General features: G+C 33.4%; 1 protein-coding gene across 3 annotated transcripts in view; it reads left to right on the top strand.

Annotated features, from left to right (window-relative positions):
• Nucleotides 1–21,350, top strand: part of HYCC1 (hyccin PI4KA lipid kinase complex subunit 1) — a 62,362-nt gene that overhangs the window by 21,519 nt on the left and 19,493 nt on the right. For all 3 annotated transcript variants that reach the window (XM_031455040.2, XM_010987178.3, XM_031455039.2), the window contains exons 2-8: nt 7,508–7,586; nt 12,923–13,024; nt 16,133–16,312; nt 17,163–17,243; nt 17,754–17,869; nt 18,257–18,352; nt 20,579–20,695. In XM_031455040.2, coding sequence (XP_031310900.1) covers nt 7,536–7,586; nt 12,923–13,024; nt 16,133–16,312; nt 17,163–17,243; nt 17,754–17,869; nt 18,257–18,352; nt 20,579–20,695 — 743 coding nt within the window. In that variant the 5' untranslated portion in view covers nt 7,508–7,535. The remainder of the gene's footprint in view (nt 1–7,507; nt 7,587–12,922; nt 13,025–16,132; nt 16,313–17,162; nt 17,244–17,753; nt 17,870–18,256; nt 18,353–20,578; nt 20,696–21,350) is intronic.

Raw genomic sequence — 21,350 nt, forward strand, 5'->3', positions numbered from 1 at the left:
ATAGGTTCCAAGAATAATGGTCCCACAGAGAATCAGCTAGAAGTTATTTCACCTTGTATGACCTAGCCATAGTAACAAGCTTGCCTAGATTCAAGGAGAGGTTACATTGATTCTACTTTTTGATGAGAGGCACGTGCAAGTTATCTTGTAAGAGGACCATGTTGTGGTCATCTTCAGAAAATACAGCCTGCCACATGGATGTTTATAGCAGCTTGATTCATGATAACTCCCACCTGGCAGTAATCCATTTGTCTATCAAGTGAATAGGTAGGCATATTGTGGTATATTCATACAAGCCAGCAATAAAAAAGAAAAAGCTACTGATACACTCAACAGCATGAATAAATCTCAAAAACATTACGCTGAGAAAATGAAGCCAGACACAAGTATACATAATGTATGACTCCATTTATATGAAGTTCTTGAATAGGCTGAAGTAATCTACTGTGACAGAAATCAAATCGGCAGTTGCCTGGGATAGGTGGTTGGAGGGTTGACAGGAAAGGATGTATACATTGAACTGTACGCTTAAAATGTGGATATTTTATTGAATATAAATTACACCTCAAAACTAATTTCTAAAAACTAAAAAAAGTTGTGAGGGGAGGTAAGAATTAGAAATGAGCATTCAATTCTTGAGAAGTTTGAATGTAAAGCAGAAGTAGAGAAATGTGAAAATAGCTGAAGAAGAAGGTTGAGAGTTTTGTGGGGAATGAGTTAGTAGGGAGAGAAGGAGACTTGGAGCAATTTCCTTAGGTAGGCAAGAAAGCATAGTTGTAGTGTGTAATTCAAAGGATCGGCCACAGATAGGATCATGGACAATTCATTTATGGTTAACAGAAGGGAAGATGGAGTATAAAGATACAGATGCTATAAGGGAGGTAGACACTGGGGAGTCTGTGGAAGTTCTCTTTTGACTGTTCAGTGAAGTAGAAATTAAAATCGTCAGCCCCGAGTACGAATGGGGAGATGGCTATGGAGTTTTGAGGACCAGGTAGAATACAAGAAACAAATGGGAGAGTAGCAAAGTGAATGGACTTTAGGACACTGCATGAGTGCCAGGCAGCATTTTTTCGGGTTCTTGGTCATAGATTTTAAGTGTTGTTTTAGTTGTTTTCTTCACCTTGTTCAGCTGCATGGGTGGTGACATGGACCAGGTGGAGAGTTGGATTTTACTAAAATTGTATTTTCGCTAAAGAAGTGAAACAAGTAAGAGCAAAGGAGTTGAGAGACTATATTCAAACTGGTGATTGTAATTGACCAAAGAATTTGAAATGAGTAAGGAGAGAAAGGAGAAAATTGCGAAGTGACATTAGGTTCTGGTATGGTCAAGAGGTTTTGGGATCTGAGTATATGAAAGGATGTGCTGGAAAGATAAAAGGAGAGATCAGAGTGGGTAATGACAAGGGCTAAGGCAGTGGTTCTCAAAGTATCATTTTGGGACCTCTAGGGGTCCTGAAGACCCTTTCATGTGGTCTGCAAGCTCAGAACTATTTTCATAATACTGGGACTTTTATTTGTTTTTTCACTCCCATTGATGAGTGTGTAAATGCTACATGATAAGTGATGACTAATGAAATATGTGCTTATGTGTTCTTGTGCTTTAAAATTTTGTTTTTGTTCTTGAATACAGTAAATATAAATTGGATTGGATCCTAGAACAGAAATATATCAAAGCCTCAATAATTTTTAAAAATAATTTTAAAAACAATTTTAGATTTATAGAAAAGTCGCAAAGATAGTTCAGAGAATTCCTGTATACCCAACACCCAGTTTCAGTTTCTCCTAATGTCATCTTATATTATCATTGTACATTTGTCATTACTCTTACTGTTAACCAAGTTTGAGACTTTATTGGAAGCTCCCTGGCTATTTACTTTACTCTCCCTCTTCTGCTCTAGGGTACTGCACTGCGTTTAGTTGTCACGGACCTTAGTCTCTCTGGTCTCTAGCAGTCTTTTTTACTTTTCATGACCTTGTTAGTTTTGAGGAGATATTTTGTAGGACATCCCTCAAAATGAGTTTCTTCTAACGTTTGTATCATGATTATACTGGGTTTATAGGTTTTTAGAAAGAATTTAGAAGTAAATCACCCTCCTCATCATATCAAGGTTACAAGATATTCACATGACATCATGGGTGATGTGAACCTTGATCAAGGCAGTGTTTATCAGATTTCTCCACCATTCCACACTCTCTTCTTTGGAAGCAAATCACTGTGTCCAGCCCATTCTCAATGGGGAAACAGGGACTAAACTCCTAGAGGGGGTAATAGCTACATATATTATTTGGAATTCTTCTGAAAGGAAGATTTGTCTCTTATTCTCTAATAGTTATTTATTTATTATTTGTTTGTTTGTTTATATAATCACTTATTTATATCAATATGGACTCATGTATATTTTGTACTTTGGGGAATAATTCACTACTATGTTATTTGTTTTGTTGCTTATATTGTTCCAACGTTAACCATTGGATTTTCTTTCAGGTTGGCTGAATATTTAAAGTGTAAAATGGTCCTGATCTTAATGTTTCGTCTAGGTTATCATCATAGGACTGCTGAGGCAGGGAAGAAGACAATATTGTTGGAGGAGATTTTAAGAATTAAGAGTTGAGAGAGTGAGAAGAAAACACTCTAAGGTTTTAAATAAGAGTACTTCGAAAGCATGACAATAAGCCAGAGTTAAAATTGTCTGGAAATGAAGGAAAGGGATGGCTGATGGGGGAGGGATTAGTTAATAGATGACAACATGAGTTTTGAAGCAGCATTGGGTGGATGGATAGAGGGGAGAGAGGGAGAACGATCTGAAATGGTAACAGGGAGGAAAGAGGACACTTTCTTTATCTCAAAGGCCAGTGGTTTCTTCCAGGGCCATGAGAGGAAAAACTTTGAGAAGTTTGCGCGGAAAGCAGTGTCTTCAGAGAAGAGCCAGGCTTAGAATAAGAAGAAAGTGACATTCAGAGAACTGTTGAAGATACAGAGGATTTTACTGGTAACAGATTGTGAATTCCAGAAGGCACAGTGAAAGAGAACCTCCTTCCAGAATTAGGGTGGAATAGGAGATGGGGGTAAAATAGAGGACGTGCAAGGGCTGAGTATAACGTGAGAGCTGTAGTTTCTTGTGGGAAAATGACTAGTCCTGATGGACCTGAGGCAGGTAGTGGTGGTGTGTTTGTGAAAGTTTCAGGGTAGGGAGGTATTTTGAGGTCTCCCTTTAGAGCTCTTCAGACAGAGGCAAAGAAGTATGGGAGGGGCAATTTTCCTGAGTGAGTATTTATGAACTCAGCTATGCAAATTGAGGCTCCTATATGATCTCTGTCAAGTGAGTAATAAAAGCCTGGGGCTGTCTAGTGTTACTAATGCATAATATACACAATGAAAAATGCACAAATCATAAGTGTTCACCTAGGTGAATTTTCATTAATGAACACACGTGTGTAACTAGCACTTAGATCAAGTAGAATATTACCAGAACCTAAGAGGTAACTTTCTCAAGTGCAACCACTCTCCTAACTTTTAACACAATCGGTTAGTTCTGCCTGTTCTTGACGTTTATATAAATGTAATTATATAGCATGTACTCTTGTTTGCCTTCCTTTTCCCAACATTATGATATTGATGTAGTTATTGTTTATTTACTGTCATTGTTGTGTAGAACACCATATATGATATACCACAACTTATCCATTCTACTCTTGATGGACACTTGGTTTTTTTCTAGTTTTTGGCTATTTATGAAAACGGCTGCTGTGAAGGTTCCTGAACACATCTTTCAGAGAACATACATCTACATTTCTGTAAGGTGTATTTTTATGTGTGGAATTGTTGGATCCATAGAGTATGCTTCTGTTCAGTTAAGGGATATCGCCAGAGTTTTCCAGGATATTGTACCAATTTACATCCATGCTAGCTGTGTGTGAATATTCTGGTTGCTTCATATCTTTTTCTACACTTGATATTAACACTTTCATTCTAGCCATACTTTTGTGTGTGTGTGTGTGTGTGTGTGTGTGTGTGTATTTCCCTGATGACAAACGAAGTTGAGCACCTTTCATAGGTTAAGTTTCTATTTGAATAAGTGATATGGTTTGCCTTTCCTATTGGATTTTCTGCCTTCTTCTTAATGATTTATGAGTTCTTTATATGTTCTGGGTATGGGACTTCTGTCAGATATATGAATTGCAAATATCTTCTCCTACTCTGTGGTTTTGTCTTCTTACTCTCTTAGTGGTATCTCTCTCTCTCTCTTTTTTAGTTTTCTTTTTTCAAAATATATTTTTGTTTTTATTTGTTTTTGTTTTTGGGGGAGGTGATTAGGTTTATTTATTTATTTTTTTAATGGAGGTACTGGGGATTGAACCCAGGACCTTGTGCAAGATAAGTATGCATTCTACCACTGAGCTATATACCCTCCCCTCCAGTGGTATCTTTTGATGAATAGAAATTCTTCCCTTTCTCCCCCCAGTTTTACTGAGGTGTGATTGCTAAATAAAAATTTTATGTATTTAAGGTGTATGTGATGTTTTGATATATCACTATCAAGCTAGTTAACATATCTGTCACGTCACATAGTTACCTTTTTGTGTGTGTGTATGGTGAGAACACTTAAGATCTACTCTTTTAGCAAATTTCAAGTATACATTATTATTAACTATGGTTACCTTGCTGTACATTAGGTTATCAGAATTTATTCATTGTATAACTGAAAGTTTGTGCCCTTTCACCAACCTCCCCCATTCCCCCTGCCCCTACACACACCCCAGCCCCTGGAAACCACTGTTTTACTCTTTGTTAATATGAGTTTGACTCTTTTGGATTCCACGTATAAGTGAGATCTTGCAGTGTTTGTCTTTCTGTGTCTGGCTCATTTAACTTAGCATATTGTCCCCCAGGTTCATGCATGTTGTTGTAAATGGCAGGATTTCTTTCTTTTTAGGACTGAATAATATGCCACTGTGTGGATGTGTGTATATCACACTTTCTTTATCCATTTATCTGTTGGCAGACAGAAGTTCTTACTTTTAATGAAGTCCAGTTTATCTTTTTTTTTTTACCCCTTTATGATTAGTGCTTTTGTGCCTCTTGTTTAAAAAATGTTTGCCTACCCCAACGTTATGAAGGTATTCTCTTATGTTTTCTTCTAAAAGCTTTGTTTTACTTTTTAAAATTAGATCTGTGATCCAACTGCTGCTGACTTTTGCGTATGGTATGATCTAGTAGGTTATGATTCTCTCCCAAACCCCTGACCCCTTGTATCTGTCCAGTTGATCTAGCCCCATTTCTAATAAAGACTATCCTTTCCCAACTGAATTATAGTGTCACTTCTGTCATAAATCAGGTGATCATGTATGTATAGGTCTGTTTCTGGCTATTCTATCCTGTTCCATTGGTTTTTTGGATAATGCTGATATGATAATACTTTATGATAATACCATACTGGCTTAAGTACTGTGGTTTTTGGTAAGTTTTATAGTAAGCCATGATATTTAGAAGTCCAAATCCTCCAGCTCTGTTCTTCAAGATTTCTTTGATAATTCTTGATCCTTTTGCATATCCTTCTTGATTCATTTCAACCTTTTAAAAATTAGTCTTAATTTTAACTAGAAAACTATTTTGAATTTTTGTAAAAATGTTACATTCCCAGTTCTCTGTAGCTTGTAGTGTGGTTCTCTTTGTGATTGCTCTCTGTCCTAATTTACTAAGCAATGAATAAATGCAAAAGGAAATTCATGTGCATTTATATTTACCTTGCTTCATTTTGCTTCACAAACATGTATAATAGGATAAAAATAAGTAGCTATAGGTAGAAAGAAAATAAGGGCAAGTGTATAATATAAAGTGATAGATAAGATTAATCTAGACCTGCTTTTTTGTGGACAGAGTTAGGGCAAAAATTATTTGATTATTAAAATCAAAGCAAAGAGAATCTGTTATGAGTCATAGTATCTGTAACTTAAAGGCAACCCAATTACTCTAAAGGAGAGTTTTTCCTGGTGCTAAAAACTGAAGATGTGAATTTTTTCCTTCTTTTGATTTTAGAGGGGATAATTTGTGATCCAGCAGGGTTTTCAGTAACATTTTGGATATAATTCCAAAGCTCAGTTTATCTGAATGGACAGTTTTATAAAATCAATAATATGGTACAAATATGTGGGGTTTTGATAGTCTGGCTTGATCCAGGGATAAAATTTAGAATAAAAGGGCTATTTTTTATCCTGAAAAGATAAAATATTTATCTCAAGTAATTCTTCATGTATGAATTAATATATATATATTTTCTTAACCATGTTTTTTAATGGAAATTAGACAACGGAAGCTTTAAGATTTATTTCTTTGCAAGAACCTGTGTTGTTTATTAAGACGTTATTTGTATCCTTTGATAGATGGCTGAGCAGAGGCTATACGAGTTGATATTCTCGTATATTATAGAGAATGTAAGAATATAATTATATTATTAATTATATTAATAACAGTACATAAGTGGTAACACTTTGTTGTCAGGTACTGTAATAAGTGCTTTTATTTGCATTTTTTTGTTTAATCCTCACAATAACCCCTTGAAAGTAGGTGCTGTGTTTATCCCTATTTCACAAATGAAAAAAAGTATGGCAAATAACCTGCCCAAGATTATATTACAAGTAAGGGTAGAGTTGGGATTCAGTTTCTGTTAATTCTACCTCTGTTTCTACTACATGATAATGCTGATGAAAATTAAGAAGCCTAATGCAGGATTTGTGCCTGAATTAGGAGGTTAGGAAATTCAGATAGAGCTAATAAAGTTTTTACTAACCAGTTTTTAAGTCCACTCTAAAATAGCTGGATGGGTGAGAAAAACTAAATTGTACTTTGACAAAAATTTTGGCTGAGATAAATTTGTTTTGCATTTCCTTTAGCTTCCTTTTCCCCTTATTTATACTTAAGTAATTTTCAACCTTCTGAATAACTATTATTGAATACGGTCATGATCTTGGATATTTTTGTGTTATGAATATTAAGCTTTCACTTTTGTGTTATGAATATTAAGCTTTCAGGGAAACAGTTGGCTTGCCTAGATTGTTATTGGTGTAAAGAACTGAACTTTAAGCAAATTAAATTACTTTAATGCTTTCTATAAAGTCAATTTTGGGTGCATGTGTTTTTACATTTTCACAGTTTTAAAATATTTTTGGTAGTTTTTTAAGATGCATTATCTATTTGGAATAATTTAATTGAAACTAGGGGAAAATGTCCAGTATGTTTTGCAACTGGCATTATTGAAAGCTGAATGAAAATTGCACAGCCAATTTCATCATGTTATGGTGTTTATACTTTTGTTAGAATTCTTACATTTTAATGCTTATTTTTGCACATCAGTTTGGAAATGAACCCAGTAATTTATGTTTGAAACTTATTTAATTTCACAAATAATAAAGTAACTAAATTTTATAGGATTACTTCTATCCTTGGTAATCTGAGTATAAAGAAAATCTGATCAAAATTTTAACGTTTTTCTATGTTAACTTTCAGGTTGAAGGTTTAGAACAGATGTGGCAAGATGTTCACTTCAGAGAAAGGGGTTGTGGAGGAATGGTTGTCAGAGTTTAAGGTAATATTTACTATCTTAATATAATGATTATATTCCAAAGTTTTGTCTGGGGATTAAATTCCAGTGGCTTTTTTTTTAATGCCTAAAAAGCTAAGTGCCTTGAAAGCAAAAATATGTTCCAAAAATCTCATTAGGGAATTATTTACACATAGTAGTCTTTTCTAGGAAATTGATTCCTTTTTTTTTACCCAAGTGGTTTAAAGGTTTGTTTTCTCTCTTTTATGGCAACACCACAAAGAATGGTTAAAATCTCTGAAAGTTGTCATTCTCTCCAACCACCGTCAAAGATTCAGTGTTGAAATTTTTCTCCCAATTTGGGGGCTGTGGGAGTGGGCATGATCAATGATAAGGAGAAGATACGAAGTTATTTGCCCAATTTTCTCTCATTGGATCTAGTTTGCTAACCCAGTGCCTATATAAGGGATGTGTAACTTTTGGTTAGTTGATGAAGAAAATAAAACCGATTTCTTGTCTCATGAACTTCTCTAAAGCTTATCTAAAGATAGCTAAAATTATGTTCCTTTAGCCAGTAAATTACCTTCTTTTTGTCCTCTGGGTCTTATTGTTACATATAATTATGTGAGCTTCCTGATTGTGAACCACACGAATGTAAGGTTTGGGCTGAAACTGTCATTTTTTTTTTTTGTCCAGCCCAGTTAGCCCAAAACCTTGGACAAAAGTCAGACTTAATGGCTTGTTTCAGTGAGGGAGACTATACAATAGGTACCATGTGGCATCTTACCAAACAAAGGAAAAAATAAAATTGTTACGGGATTTGGAGGAAAGATGGAGTTTAGATGAAATTTAAATGAAACAGTATTTTGACGGGCTCAAAACAAAGCAAAGCCATGTGTAATGGTGTTAAAATCTGGCCTGGACTGTGAAGTGGACCCAGGGTTATGTTGTCTTGAAAACTACAGTTAATATCTGTGTGGAATGTCGTATTCAGAAACCCCTTATGTGAAGCCTCCTTCTCTTTGTCTAGGTGACTTAGATTCTCCAGGCAAGAGTGGGATGTTTCATTCTTACTGACATATGTTTAAACAGCAAAGCTTTTGATATCTATGACTTTAGATAACAAGGCTTCTCATTGAGTAAGAATACAGTAGTCACTCAAAACAATCGAGGTTTTTATGACACTTTTCAGCTTCAGTATGTCCTTGAGAGAAGCAATGCTTCCTGTTAGTTTTGTAGTTGGCCTTACCCATCACTGTTAGCTCATCCGGATGAATGACAAAGAGTTTCACTCCCTCAGCTTTTATAGTCATGAATTGGGTATCCTTTTATGGGTCCCCCAACTCATCATAAAGTGATGTAGAATATTATAAAAGTGCAGGGTATATAGTGCCTTCTACATATTTCAATAGTTTGGTTAAGTCTTGTATGTGCCTTTTATCCCCCTGTATATGTTGTCTTTGTGAATAAATGTTCAAGATGTTTTTTAAGCTTTTTCTGCTTTAAGTGTGTTTAATATGGTTCATTATCATGATTTTTTTTTTGGCAAGTTGATGAAAATGGGCAAGTTTAACAGTTGAATACCACTTGTAGGGCATTCTTATGTTTAATGGTGAGGTAAAATTTGCAAAAGCAAATACAAGTTAGCCATTTTTTTAATATGGGAGTTGTGGCAAGAGGGCATGATAAAGGATGAGGAGTGTAGGGGAGGGGTCAGATAGCTGAAATCTGTTGAGGCAGATAGTTGAAAATCATGACTGACCCTTCCCTTCCCATCTGTTTGTTTATTTCCTTCCCCTCCTGGGGAGGAAACTTTTCCCTTGGGAGAAAGGAAGTGAAATCCTGGGCCCCATGAAATAAAAAGTTATCTAACTTTTCTCCCTAACCCTCCAAGGTTAAATTTACTAAATTTTCAATTAATTTGATATAACAAATGTTTTAAGTTATTGTCAAGTGTAAGAGAAGGTATTTCCTATTCCTTGATTAATTTGGTAGGCATTTCTGAAAATTGTTTTGAACTGTGTTAATGTTTATTGAATTCAGCTCTGTTTATGTTTGATAAAGGGATTAAGGTTGTCAGGCAGAATCAGCAGCATATTAAAAGTAATAGAAGATAGGAAAGTGCATGAGAATAAATCTCTTAAGTATATTTTTTTAAATTAGAGTATTTTGTCTTAAAATGTTTTGTGATATTAATTACATATTTTGGTTTAAATACATGCAAAAGAATGTCTAGGGATTATTTATCTATCTATCTGTGCCTCTGCTTGGTTGTTTAATTTAATAACCATGGTACTGGTAAGATCAAGGTCATCATGACTGATAAAGTAAATGGTACAAAGTACATGGGGCTGAGAAGTCAGAAACCCTTTAGTCTAATCCCAACTTTTCCTGTGGGTGGTTTTATGATGTTGGACAAATCACATAACTTCTTTGGGTCTCAGTATCCTCATCAGAAAAACTGAAGTCAGTAGTCTATGAAGATGATTTTAGCTCTACACTGTTCTGTGGTTACAGTCTGAATTCCCAACCTCATAAACTCACTCAGCATTCTCTCAAATGCACAGAGAGAACATAATTTGCTTTGTGCAAATCTTTTTTTTTTTTTTTTTTTTTTTGGTGTCTTTGGAAAACTAGTATCTACTCTAGCTATGGGCCCTCATTTGTATTCTCTTAGTGTACCAATAATGGGACTTCATTATTTTAAGATTTAATGAATAGTTAATTCAATCTCTATCTTTTCAAAGATGTATTTGTAAAATATTATCTTTCAGATTGTATTGTGTTTTTTGTAATGTTATGTGTAGATTTATCCAGCAGATTTTTAGGCTTCTATTTTTTTCATTTTTCTGGTAGTCACTGAATCTCAATATGTGACTCTAAATCTAGTCTTATGCATAACACTGTTGAACAGAGTTGTTTTATTTATTGGTTCTCTACCCATCTGCCCATCTTCATTAATTGTCTTCCACTCAACCCATATTACTTCCTTACATTTTATAAAAGCCATCTGCTAAATGATACTTTAGTATAAAGCATCTGTCTTCTTCAAATTTTGCCAAGACTAATTTCCTAACATAATTTCCCATTATTACTTATTTTGTCTCCAGTTCTGCCTTCTGAAAAGTGAGAAAGCTTAGCTGGTATTTAAGAAGGGCAGTACCTTTGGACTAGTACAGTGCAAAAAATTTAAAGGTTTGCTGTAACAGTATTTAAATCCATAGCTTTTTTAGATCTTAAGATTTTCAAAGCACTGTTCATAACACAGAAATTATATTTCCTCCCCTTCTAAAAGACAAAAGTAACTTTTCCCACATTCACAAAATGAAATAATGACAGAATTGTGATAAAATATAATAGTTTACTAATTTTTAGGAGACTCTTCATCTCATTTAGCAGTAGTAGCCTAGGCCCAGGGTATTTTCTAGAACTTGTCTTTTCAGAAAAGAGTTGTCTTCCGTCTAACTGCCTTTGGCTGTTTCACAAAAAATATTTTACTTTGTGAGTGTTAATTGGTACATAAACTGAAAATTGTAATTCACATTTTTAATGAATTTCCAGTTTTAGCCTAGCTATTGTATGTAATAATCTTTCTATTCACTAATTTTTTTAATATTTATATTTCAATTCACTTAATTTAAAATTTTATGTTTAGATGCACATACATACACATATATATATAAAATAATGTGTTTTACATATATAGTTTAGATTCATTTGCATTCAGGCAATTAGAAATCTGTTATTTATTTGTCTATTATTCCCTTTTATATAAATATATTAAGTTACTCTTGATCAAATAACAGAAATGGAATGTTGCCTGGAGATCTTTTGTTACATGCTTTTGAAATACTAAAGAAAGCCCTAATCTCCTCTTTATGTAAGCAGTTGCAGAGAAACTCTCCCCACCCTGAGAATGGTGGAAGGTACCCAGATAGTTCACATTTGCTTGCAATTCTGGTAAACAAAACCTACCTTATTAAATTAAAAAAAGAATCTATTCACTTATATATCCTAAGGTGAAATGCGACCTATTTTAAAACAATCTACTGAAGTGTGAACAGTGACAGTACTTATTTCTTATTTTGTTCATCTGTAATAAATGTCCTCAGCTAGGGTTTGAGTATGAGGCTTTGTGCTGAATGCTGTGGAAGGAGAGACAATAAGGTAGTTCTTGCCCTCAAAAAATTCACAGTAGAGTAAGAATGAATCAAATATCCTTATTATAAAAATTTATGCTGTTTAATTTTTATATGTCTATTGATGCACACATACACCTATATACAATAACTATAACCCATTTAAAATCATGAAATATTAAGATATGGGACATGTAAGAAACAGTGTATATCTCAGAATGACTGTTAGAGAGATCTTGAGACATTATATCTACTGCAGGATTAGTTGGTTGATTGACTGATTGAAAGAAATAATTTTCATGGGGTAAAAATACTTGAGAGACAGAAGTTGTTAAGGAAGGGGTATATTCTAGAAGGCTAGGTTTTTATCATTTGTTATAATGAAGTGTTTTTTTGTTTGTTTGTTTGTTTCAGATTTCCCTACTACTTTGCCCAAAACCAGTCTGACTTACTCCTGGAGTTTTATCTCTTCCTATTCCTCTCTGGTCATGGTGTTCTTTCTGAAAGGGTGGTTTTAGCAAGCTGTGATTAATTGTCAATATTTAAAATGGCATTAGGAAAACGAGTCTGTTGATAGTGTGGCTATCTTTTTCTCTAGTTATGAGAAGTCAAAGATTTCCCCTGAACTCTGTAAAGTAGAACAGCCTTACCTAACTTAACAGTCGTAATACGTAACTCAGTGGTTACTTTGATAGATGATCTGTGGCTTTAAGGTTTGAAACATTAGATCCTTATACAACATGTTTATTAAGAAACAGGATAAAATACTGCTCATGAGATTTGTAACTCATATAATGCTACAAAAAATATATCTTTGGCTTCATAACTGGTTTATATTCTCATTTCTAATCCCAAAGTGTGATCAAAGATGGAAGTGTTGATGTTAATTTATGTCCCTATTGATGCTGAGGATTAAGTATATTTTTATTTTTACAATTGGTTTTATTTTTACAACTTTTTTTTTGTTGAGATATAATTCACATGGTAAAAAATTCACTGTTATAAGGTGAAAATACAGTAGTTTTTAGACTATTCACGATGTTGTGCCCTAGCACCAGCATCTAATCCTAGGACATTTCCATCACCCCGCAAAGAAATTCCATACCTGTCAGTTACTCCCAATTCCCCCTCCTGCCTACTCTCCCTCCCCCAATCTCTGGCAATAATTAATCTATTTTCTGTATATGAATTGTATTCTGTACCTTTCATACAATTAAAATGTATTTTTAAAAATTTGTTTAGACACTACCAGAAACATCTTTACCAAATTATGCCACAAATTTGAAAGACAAGAGTTCTTTAGTTTCATCTCTCTATAAAGTTATCCAGGAGCCACAAAGTGAGGTAAGTTCTCTCACAGTTTATTGTGCTAGTAGTATTCATTTGATTGATTTTTCATTTTTTATCGTGAAATATAACATATATAAAAGAAAAGTATATGCTTAAAGAACTGTAATATATACTATGGAGTATTTAGCTGATTACTTTTTAAAAAATTATTATTTTTTATTTTTTTGAGGGTTGGAAGTAATTAGGTTTATTTATTTATTTACTTTTAGAGGAAGTACTGGGGATTGAACCCAGGGCCTCGTGCATGCTAAGCATATGCTCTACCACTTGAGCTATATCCTCCTCCCTTAGCTGATTACCTTTAAGCAATGGGTAGAGGCATAAGAGAAAAATACTGTATGTTGAAAACATGGTAGAATAAAAAAATTATGGTAAAATGAACTCCAATATACCACCCCCAGGCCAAGAAATAGAATTATTACCATATTCCGAAAACCATCTTTGCACATGTTCTTCTTATCTATCTGTCTACCAACCTCTCTGCCTTGCTGGAGATAGCCTGTAAAAGTCTGGGCCACGGCATTCATTTATTCATTCAGCAGTTATCTGTGTCCCCTTAATAAACCAGCTGCAGTGCTAGACAATAGAAAATCAAAGAAGAGTAGCACATGGTCTTTATTCCAGAAGAGGAAAAAGGGAGAAAATAAGTAAATACATGCTTTCAAGACAATGCTTAACTGAGTCCAGATGGATATTCACATGTTTCCAGATGTGTATGTTAAAAGAACATTCCAAGCTGTAGAGCTAGCATGTGGAAGTCTGAGAAGAAGCAAGGAATTTAAGGAGTAGCAAGGAGTCATTTAAGGCATTTGAATGTCACATTTTTATTATCATTAAATTCTCATGGGATGCAGACTTCTTATTTGTGAACAAATTATTGTAGAAGTTCATTTGTAACTCAATTGTTTTAGAATTCAGAACGTATTTTAGAATGGAAAGAGTACGTGATGATTAGACCATAAAAAGATCATTTAACACATGAAAATATACTTGAGGTGCAGTTCTCTCTTAATAGTACTATGAAACCTACCCACCAAGCATAACAGTGTTTCCATGAGAAAATACATTCAAAAATTAAAAGGAGACTCTAGCAATATAGCATGTTCTAATGCTCCATTGCTTGTCTCAAGTATTTTCAGGTTAGATTAAGTCAAACTCTGGCTGTATTTCCCACATTAAATATTGTTTTATTCTTTTCTGAAAATTTTCAGGTATATTTATACAGGGGTTAAAAAGCCTTGGCTCCAGTCTGACCTTTGTGAGCTGTATGATTTTTGATTATAGTAGATAGCTCTTTGTCTTAATTTCCTTATGTAAGAAGTCTACATAAGGATAATGACATTGTACCCTAAAATGTTGTGGAAATTGAATGGGTTCATATATATGAAAGTACTTTGCAAGCTGGAAAACACTGCACAGATCCTGGTATTTATCTCTAGTGGTTTGATATGCACAATTTCATCTAATCTCATTTCAATATATAATTTCTATGTCCTTTTTGAATCTGTCTTCACTTGATTCTGCTTTCATAAAGCAAGACTTTTTAATTGTGGACTTTAAACCAATTTTAAAGGCCTTTTGGGGTGTTTTGATTAAAATTGATTATGTGTTCATGCAGGCTATTGAATAAATTTTCATAATAATTGAATAAAACCTCAAATTAAAGTTTCACAGTTTTGCAAATACTTGTTATGTCAATTGATTTAATCAAAGCTTTCCCAGGTATTTGAAGATGAGGAATGTCACAACACACAGTACAAGATTACTGACACTGGTCCACAAAGAAATTTTAAAAACTCCACCCTGAAAGCTAACCATTCCACTACCAGTCTTTCTTTCTTCTACCACTCCCATCCCTATTCTTCCAAATTCCTACCCTAAAAGCTTTTCTTGCTATCTCTGAATGGGATCACTTTGCCTTTGACCCTCCAGTATCCTGTTACATTTCCCATGCCACAGTGGATACCTGTTGCCCTCTAACGACCATTTTGAGAGTGGAAAAAAATGTTCAATTGTCAGAAGTTAGATAATTTTTCAATAGGAAAAACTAGTTTCATTTAGTTGATGTTTATTGAAATGTAACTTTTGCTATACCTTGTATAAATAATACTGACTTTAATTATACCCAGTTTACTTTACATATTTAACTTTTTTAGAAATCAACACATCCACTTTAAATTTGTTTCTGTTCATTCCAATTAATGATAATAGAAAGCCTGTTTAGTAAATTGACTTAAATCTTTTGCCTAAGTTAGTGAAGTGAATGAACTATAATTTATTGAAAATATTATAGCCTGATTGTTTGAAAAATAGCCCTGTGAGTATCTTGACAAATTTGCTGATGACTTGTGTGTGATACTCTATATGCTTTAGGATAATATGTACTTATAAGAGGTTTTTGTCTTGACTTTCTGATTTTTTAAAAACATGTCTATTTTAAAGATACAGTCAGGTCTAGTAACTGGATAATGGTGGTGGTGTGGTGGGAGAGAGAAAGATTATCAGTAACTCCAAGTCATGTTTAAAGCAAAGTGACAGCAATGTCTAGATTTTTCAGGGACAATTAACCATGGTTACAGTAGGAAATTCAATGTAGGAGTTCTGTATTGTTCAGCTACTCTACATGCAGGTCGTTACTGTCAGATGCTGTCTGATTATAAGCTCAGGAGGGCAATATGACAGTAACTACCTAGGATTCCCACTTCAACTTCTCCAAACCTGTATCCAGTCATTTATATATTGGCATGTTTTATCTGAAAGAAAGTATATTAAGGGTATTAAGGAAAAAACTTCTCACAATCTAGCCATTCTAGGAAGTTAAAAAGATATAGTATTAAAACTACAATACTACCTTAGAATTACAGAATGTTTTAAAGTTTACAAAGTGCTTCCATACACACTTATTTTGCAGTTTGGCCTTCCACTAGAGTCATAGATTTACTAAATAGCATACCCATGAGTAGTTTGGCTTCCCTCCCCACCTAAAGGAAACATTTTGTATATTTCAGTAGTAACCAATTAGGGAAAACCTTTTATATTTCATGTATCAGTGCCATTCAAATATGGTCCAATCCTTGAATTAATATTTTGTCCTTCTTCTAGTTGCTAGAACCTGTCTGTCACCAGCTCTTTGAATTCTATCGCAGTGGAGAGGAGCAGTTGCTTCGATTTACACTGCAGTTTCTTCCAGAACTGATTTGGTGCTACCTTGCCGTCTCAGCCAGCAGAAATGTGCATAGCAGTGGATGCATTGAAGCTCTTCTTCTAGGGGTTTACAATTTGGTTTGTATTTAATGTAATCAACAAAATGTTTTCCAGCAAAAGCAAATATATAATCCTTTCAGCAAGAGAGAATACAAAATAGCAACTACTTTTTATTTTAGTAAAGCCAATACTTATTTTTCATACATCAAATGACTCATAGCTCATTCTCCCAAAAATAACTGTGTGGAGATTGAGGGCTATATGGGCATACATACAATTATGTAAATATACATTTTTTGATTGATTGAAGACTAAAAATCAGACCATTTAAATTGTTTTAGAGAGGTATCTGAAAATATCGGTGTTAAATTTTAAATTTTTTAAACTTAAAATCCACTGTCTGTAAATTGTCTGTGATCTTCATAAAAAGTTTTGGAGAAAAGAGCTACTCTAATATCGACCAATAAGAATTCCATAAAATCCAGACTGTCTCTAGAGTTCATGTTGTTGATTTAAGATATAGTTTACATTACTAATAGTGTTTGCATATTAAATAGTATGATATTCTAGATACTTAAGGTTTGTACTTTTTTTAAAATGGAAAAAAATTTACGGGCCATTTCTTAACATATTTCATAACTATGTTAATTCATTTAGAAAATACAACTTTTTGCATGAGAAAAAGCAATGATTATTAAGACACTACGTCTGTATTTCATCCTTAAAACTATGTCACAATTTTAAGGGGAACGTTAACTCCTAGTGTTTATGAATAATTGATAATGGATTATCATAGTTTAAGATTTTAGTTGACTTTAAAATTCCTTTCCTTGCAGATCTTTTTTTTTTAGACTAACAATTTTAATTTAGCCTTTAAATTTATGTGTAAAAAATAAATATTGTAAGATATTTTCTTTCACTTTCGTAGGAAATAGTTGACAAACAAGGACATAGCAAAGTATTGAGTTTTACAATTCCATCTTTATCCAAACCATCTGTATATCACGAAGTAAGTGACATTTTATCAAAGTAAGTTTATTGGTCCTAAGATTTGAAGTTGCTGTAAATTAGGGTCTGGTTATTGAGGCAAAAAAAAAAAATTGATCAATTTATTAGTACCTTAAAAAGTATAAAACACCACATAGAGTATTTGCTATTCTCAAAGTAAAATGAGAAAATCAAAATCATTAAAGTTTAAACTGCAATATGATTGTAAAAAATCCATTAAAAACATTCATTTTGAAATAATTTTTCTCTTCTTCTGATGGATTAGTCTAAGTTTTGTGTGTATGTGGCAGTTATGTATTTCTGGGGCAGAATTTCTGAACTTAAACTTCTATATTTCTGTGGTTTGTTTTTTAATTATTGTTGAATCTTAGAGCAGAAAATTGATTAGGTGGTCTGAATATTTTTAAGATATATGATGTCATGGCAGTCATTCTTACTGGTGTACTGGTGTGTATATTCTATTCATCTTTAACAGAATGGCTTTTCCTTTATTCGTATTTCTTTTCTTTAGCCTTCCAGCATTGGGTCCATGGCTCTGACTGAGAGTGCACTATCCCAGCATGGTTTGTCAAAAGTTGTGTACAGTGGACCTCACCCACAAAGGGAGATGTTGACAGCACAGAATAGGTATACTGTGGAGACATAACCTGCTATGCTACCTACATTGTTTTTTTTAAGAAATTATTTTAGTGGATTTATAAATAATTTTTAAAGAGTTATGTGTAGCAATTTTTTAAAGTATTGAGTCATTTTGTACAAGAGAAAAAAACATATCTTCCCAATTTGTCACTTACACTCTGCTTCAGATGTCATTTGGAATATTGAATTTTTAAGATAATTTTCACATGACGGTTACTTGGAAAGTCTTCTTTTTCCTTTCAGTTTTGTCGTTGGTTGACTATTTATTGTGTAAGACTGTTCCGTAACATAACATCTCTCCCCAGTGCCTGCTTAGTTACAGTCAACTTCCTAGAATTCTCAAGGTTTGTAAATATTCTTTTGGTTTATCTTTAGGTTTGAAGTGTTGACATTCCTTTTGTTGTGTTACAATGCTGCCTTAACCTACATGCCCAGTGTTTCTCTTCAATCACTGTGTCAGATTTGTTCAAGGTAAATTAAAATTCAAATGTTTTTAATATTGAAATATATGAATCTAGGATTGCTAGTCTGTTACATATCTGAGTTATTTTGTTTTATTTAATTGTTTGTTTAAAACACTAAATAAGTTAATATGAAGTTTCACCTAGCTGTACAGAAAGCTCCCTAAAAACACAGTGATGAGGGTAAAGCTGAATAACCTTTCAATGGAATATTTAATTAGAAAAGGATCATACTATATAATTAAAAGGATGGGACTGTTATGATCTTTTAATTTTTGGTATGTGATTGGTTTCTGTTTTGTTTGCTTTTTATCTATGTATCTATCTAGTTTAGTTAGTTATTTTTATTGTGCTCTAATTTGGTACCAAGAAATAAGTAAGAGATACTGATTTTTAAAATTTTCTTGTTAAAAAAATTTAACCAAGAGCTTGGTGAAATAAATTATGATAAACATAGTGTACATGGTCCTCTTCAAGAGATCTGAAAGGAGGCAAGAGCTAAATGGAATGAGTTTTTGTCGGTGAGTTTTAATTTTCTGCTAATACTAAACATTATATATGGCCCTCCTAAAAGGAATATACCCACCAAAACTACAAATAAGTTTTGCTAGTACATACCAAAGTCCTCTAAATTTCAGCCAGTAAATGACAGCTCTTATGTATTGTACCCAAGGATGAACACACATGTTCACTATAGATGCACAGCATCTCTTTCTTTTTTCCCACCTGTCTGCAATTACCAGCTGTTCTAGAGTATATCTTATACTAGGTCATTCCTTGTTGAAAGAACCTATAGTTGACTTTTCATGACTTATTAGGTTATTTGTAAATTTCTTTATGCCTATTTAAATCTTCTCTGACTTTCCTTCACAACTCAATTGAAATAATCTTTTCTCCAACAACTCAAGCACTAATTTTGTGTGTGGTATTCTATTGAAGAAAGTGATAGAAGATGCAGCCTTTATAAGGCTCCTAATTTCAAAAAGCAGAGGCACAAGAACAGAAAAGTGCTCATTACTGTACTGTATTACAGCAGTTCTTCCCTCTTCTCTCTTCTCTCTTCCCCCTTTCTGGTCTCCTGCCTTCTCCTTACCTTGCCTCTTCTCACTACTTAAAAAGCAGAGCAGAAAGGAAGAGGCTTTGAAACTTGTTAGTCTTATTTCATAGTCTGTATATTTTATCCAGGTGGATAGGATGTAGAACTGGACCAAGTTTTAAATATTTCTCAAATTAAAAATTAAGGAAGCCATTGTTTCCCTTTTTCTGGCTAGTTTCTACTCACTGGTCTGACGATCTGATGATGGTAGTTAATATATTTTCTTTTCTACTTTAGGTTCTGGTATATTCATAAGTAAATGTTCTCTCCAGTTAGCCCCACTGGAATTAGGACTCCTAATCATTTTGTGGTTTGTAACTTAGAATTTTTTGACAAAAATCTCAAAAGTTTACTTTAAGTCTAAGAATGAGACAATGTCTCTCAACAGAGAATGAGAATCATGGCATAGTTTTCCTCACTTATAAATTGATATTTCAAACTTCTCCCAGAGATGTATTGACAAAATAAGCCTTCTAACAGGATTTTTATTTTAACATGGTTTGTGAATTTGGGAGTTATCTATGTGTGACCATAGCATAGGTTTAATACAGCAGTAGGGGTTAGGCCACTCAACTGCTCTTTTGTAAATTCAGGTCTTTATGTTTTGGATTTGTAAAGGGAAATCAGATACCTTCAAGATACTCCTCTGATGAACAGAGGAGTCAGGCATTCATGGCATTTAGCTTTATTGATTGTTTTTGGTTTGTTCTGCATTTTATTTAAATTCAGTGAAGGATCCATAAGAAAAGAATATCCTTGAATAGAGCAATCAGCATACTGAAGAGTAAATCAGAGAATGCTTAATGATTAAAAGAAAGGAATGGAGAGAAGAGGGTAAAGAGACACCATTATCAGTTAGTGATATAGCTGGTTATCTGGTTCACTTACTGTATACTAACATACCTCTAGCTTTCTAATTTTTTTCTCTATCTTACTTACTTAGGAAAATGTTGTGGACAAGTGTTCTGTTTGGAAACATTCTTTGTTTCATAGTTATTTGGTTTGTTAAGAGCATACCTTTCGTTTGTTAAGAGCATCTGTTGGAGAGAATATCTAGTACCTTATTGACTTATAAATGTTAAAAAATACATTACCTAAATTTTTACCATTCTACAAATATATTTATTTTGATCTTTCTAGAATCTGTGTTTGTGGATATCCTCGCCAACATGTAAGAAAATACAAAGGTGTAAGTAGCAGGGTACCTGTTTCTTCAGGATTCATGGTGCAGATGTTAACAGGGATTTATTTTGCCTTGTAAGTTTATTTTATATACAAAGTAAACCTTTGGTCTCTTTGGAAAATTATAGTCTGTTATGTTATTGTTACTATTATAATCTTAATAATCAATCAGCATATTTTTGTGAAAAAAATGTGACTTAATATCTTGATGATAGTTTTGTTTAAAATGTATCTTTTAGTGCTCTGAAGAATTTGTAACCAACTGAAACACTTCATCTTCTTTCTTTAAATTAAGGACAGAATGAAAATTAGCAACATCTAAATACACTCACAGTTCCTTTCTTCATTACTCTTTTTTCTTTTTTCTTTTTTTGCTGTCATTTCCAAATAGCTTTTTTCTCCAATGAATATCTTTTTCCATTTCCAGAAATTTTAATTTTTGAAAAACATCTTAAAGCTTCTTTCCTCTATTATGAATTTACTATTAATTTCTGATATTGATGCTCAGTCTTACTTGATGCCTTAGATATTAGTATTTTTCATTGAACCCTGTATTTTAACTTTGTAATTCTCTGACTATACATAGCGTACTATACTTTGTATTATATTCACTCAGTACTTTAATTTTCCCTAGTAGATTGTAAACTTCTTGACTGAAGGCAGAATTTACGATCTTTGGGCCAAATTTGTCCTGTTCCCCAGCTTTTAAAAAGTGTCATTGAAACACAGT

This window comes from Camelus dromedarius, chromosome 7 (assembly GCF_036321535.1).
Source record: "Camelus dromedarius isolate mCamDro1 chromosome 7, mCamDro1.pat, whole genome shotgun sequence".
Taxonomy (NCBI): Eukaryota; Metazoa; Chordata; class Mammalia; order Artiodactyla; family Camelidae; genus Camelus; species Camelus dromedarius.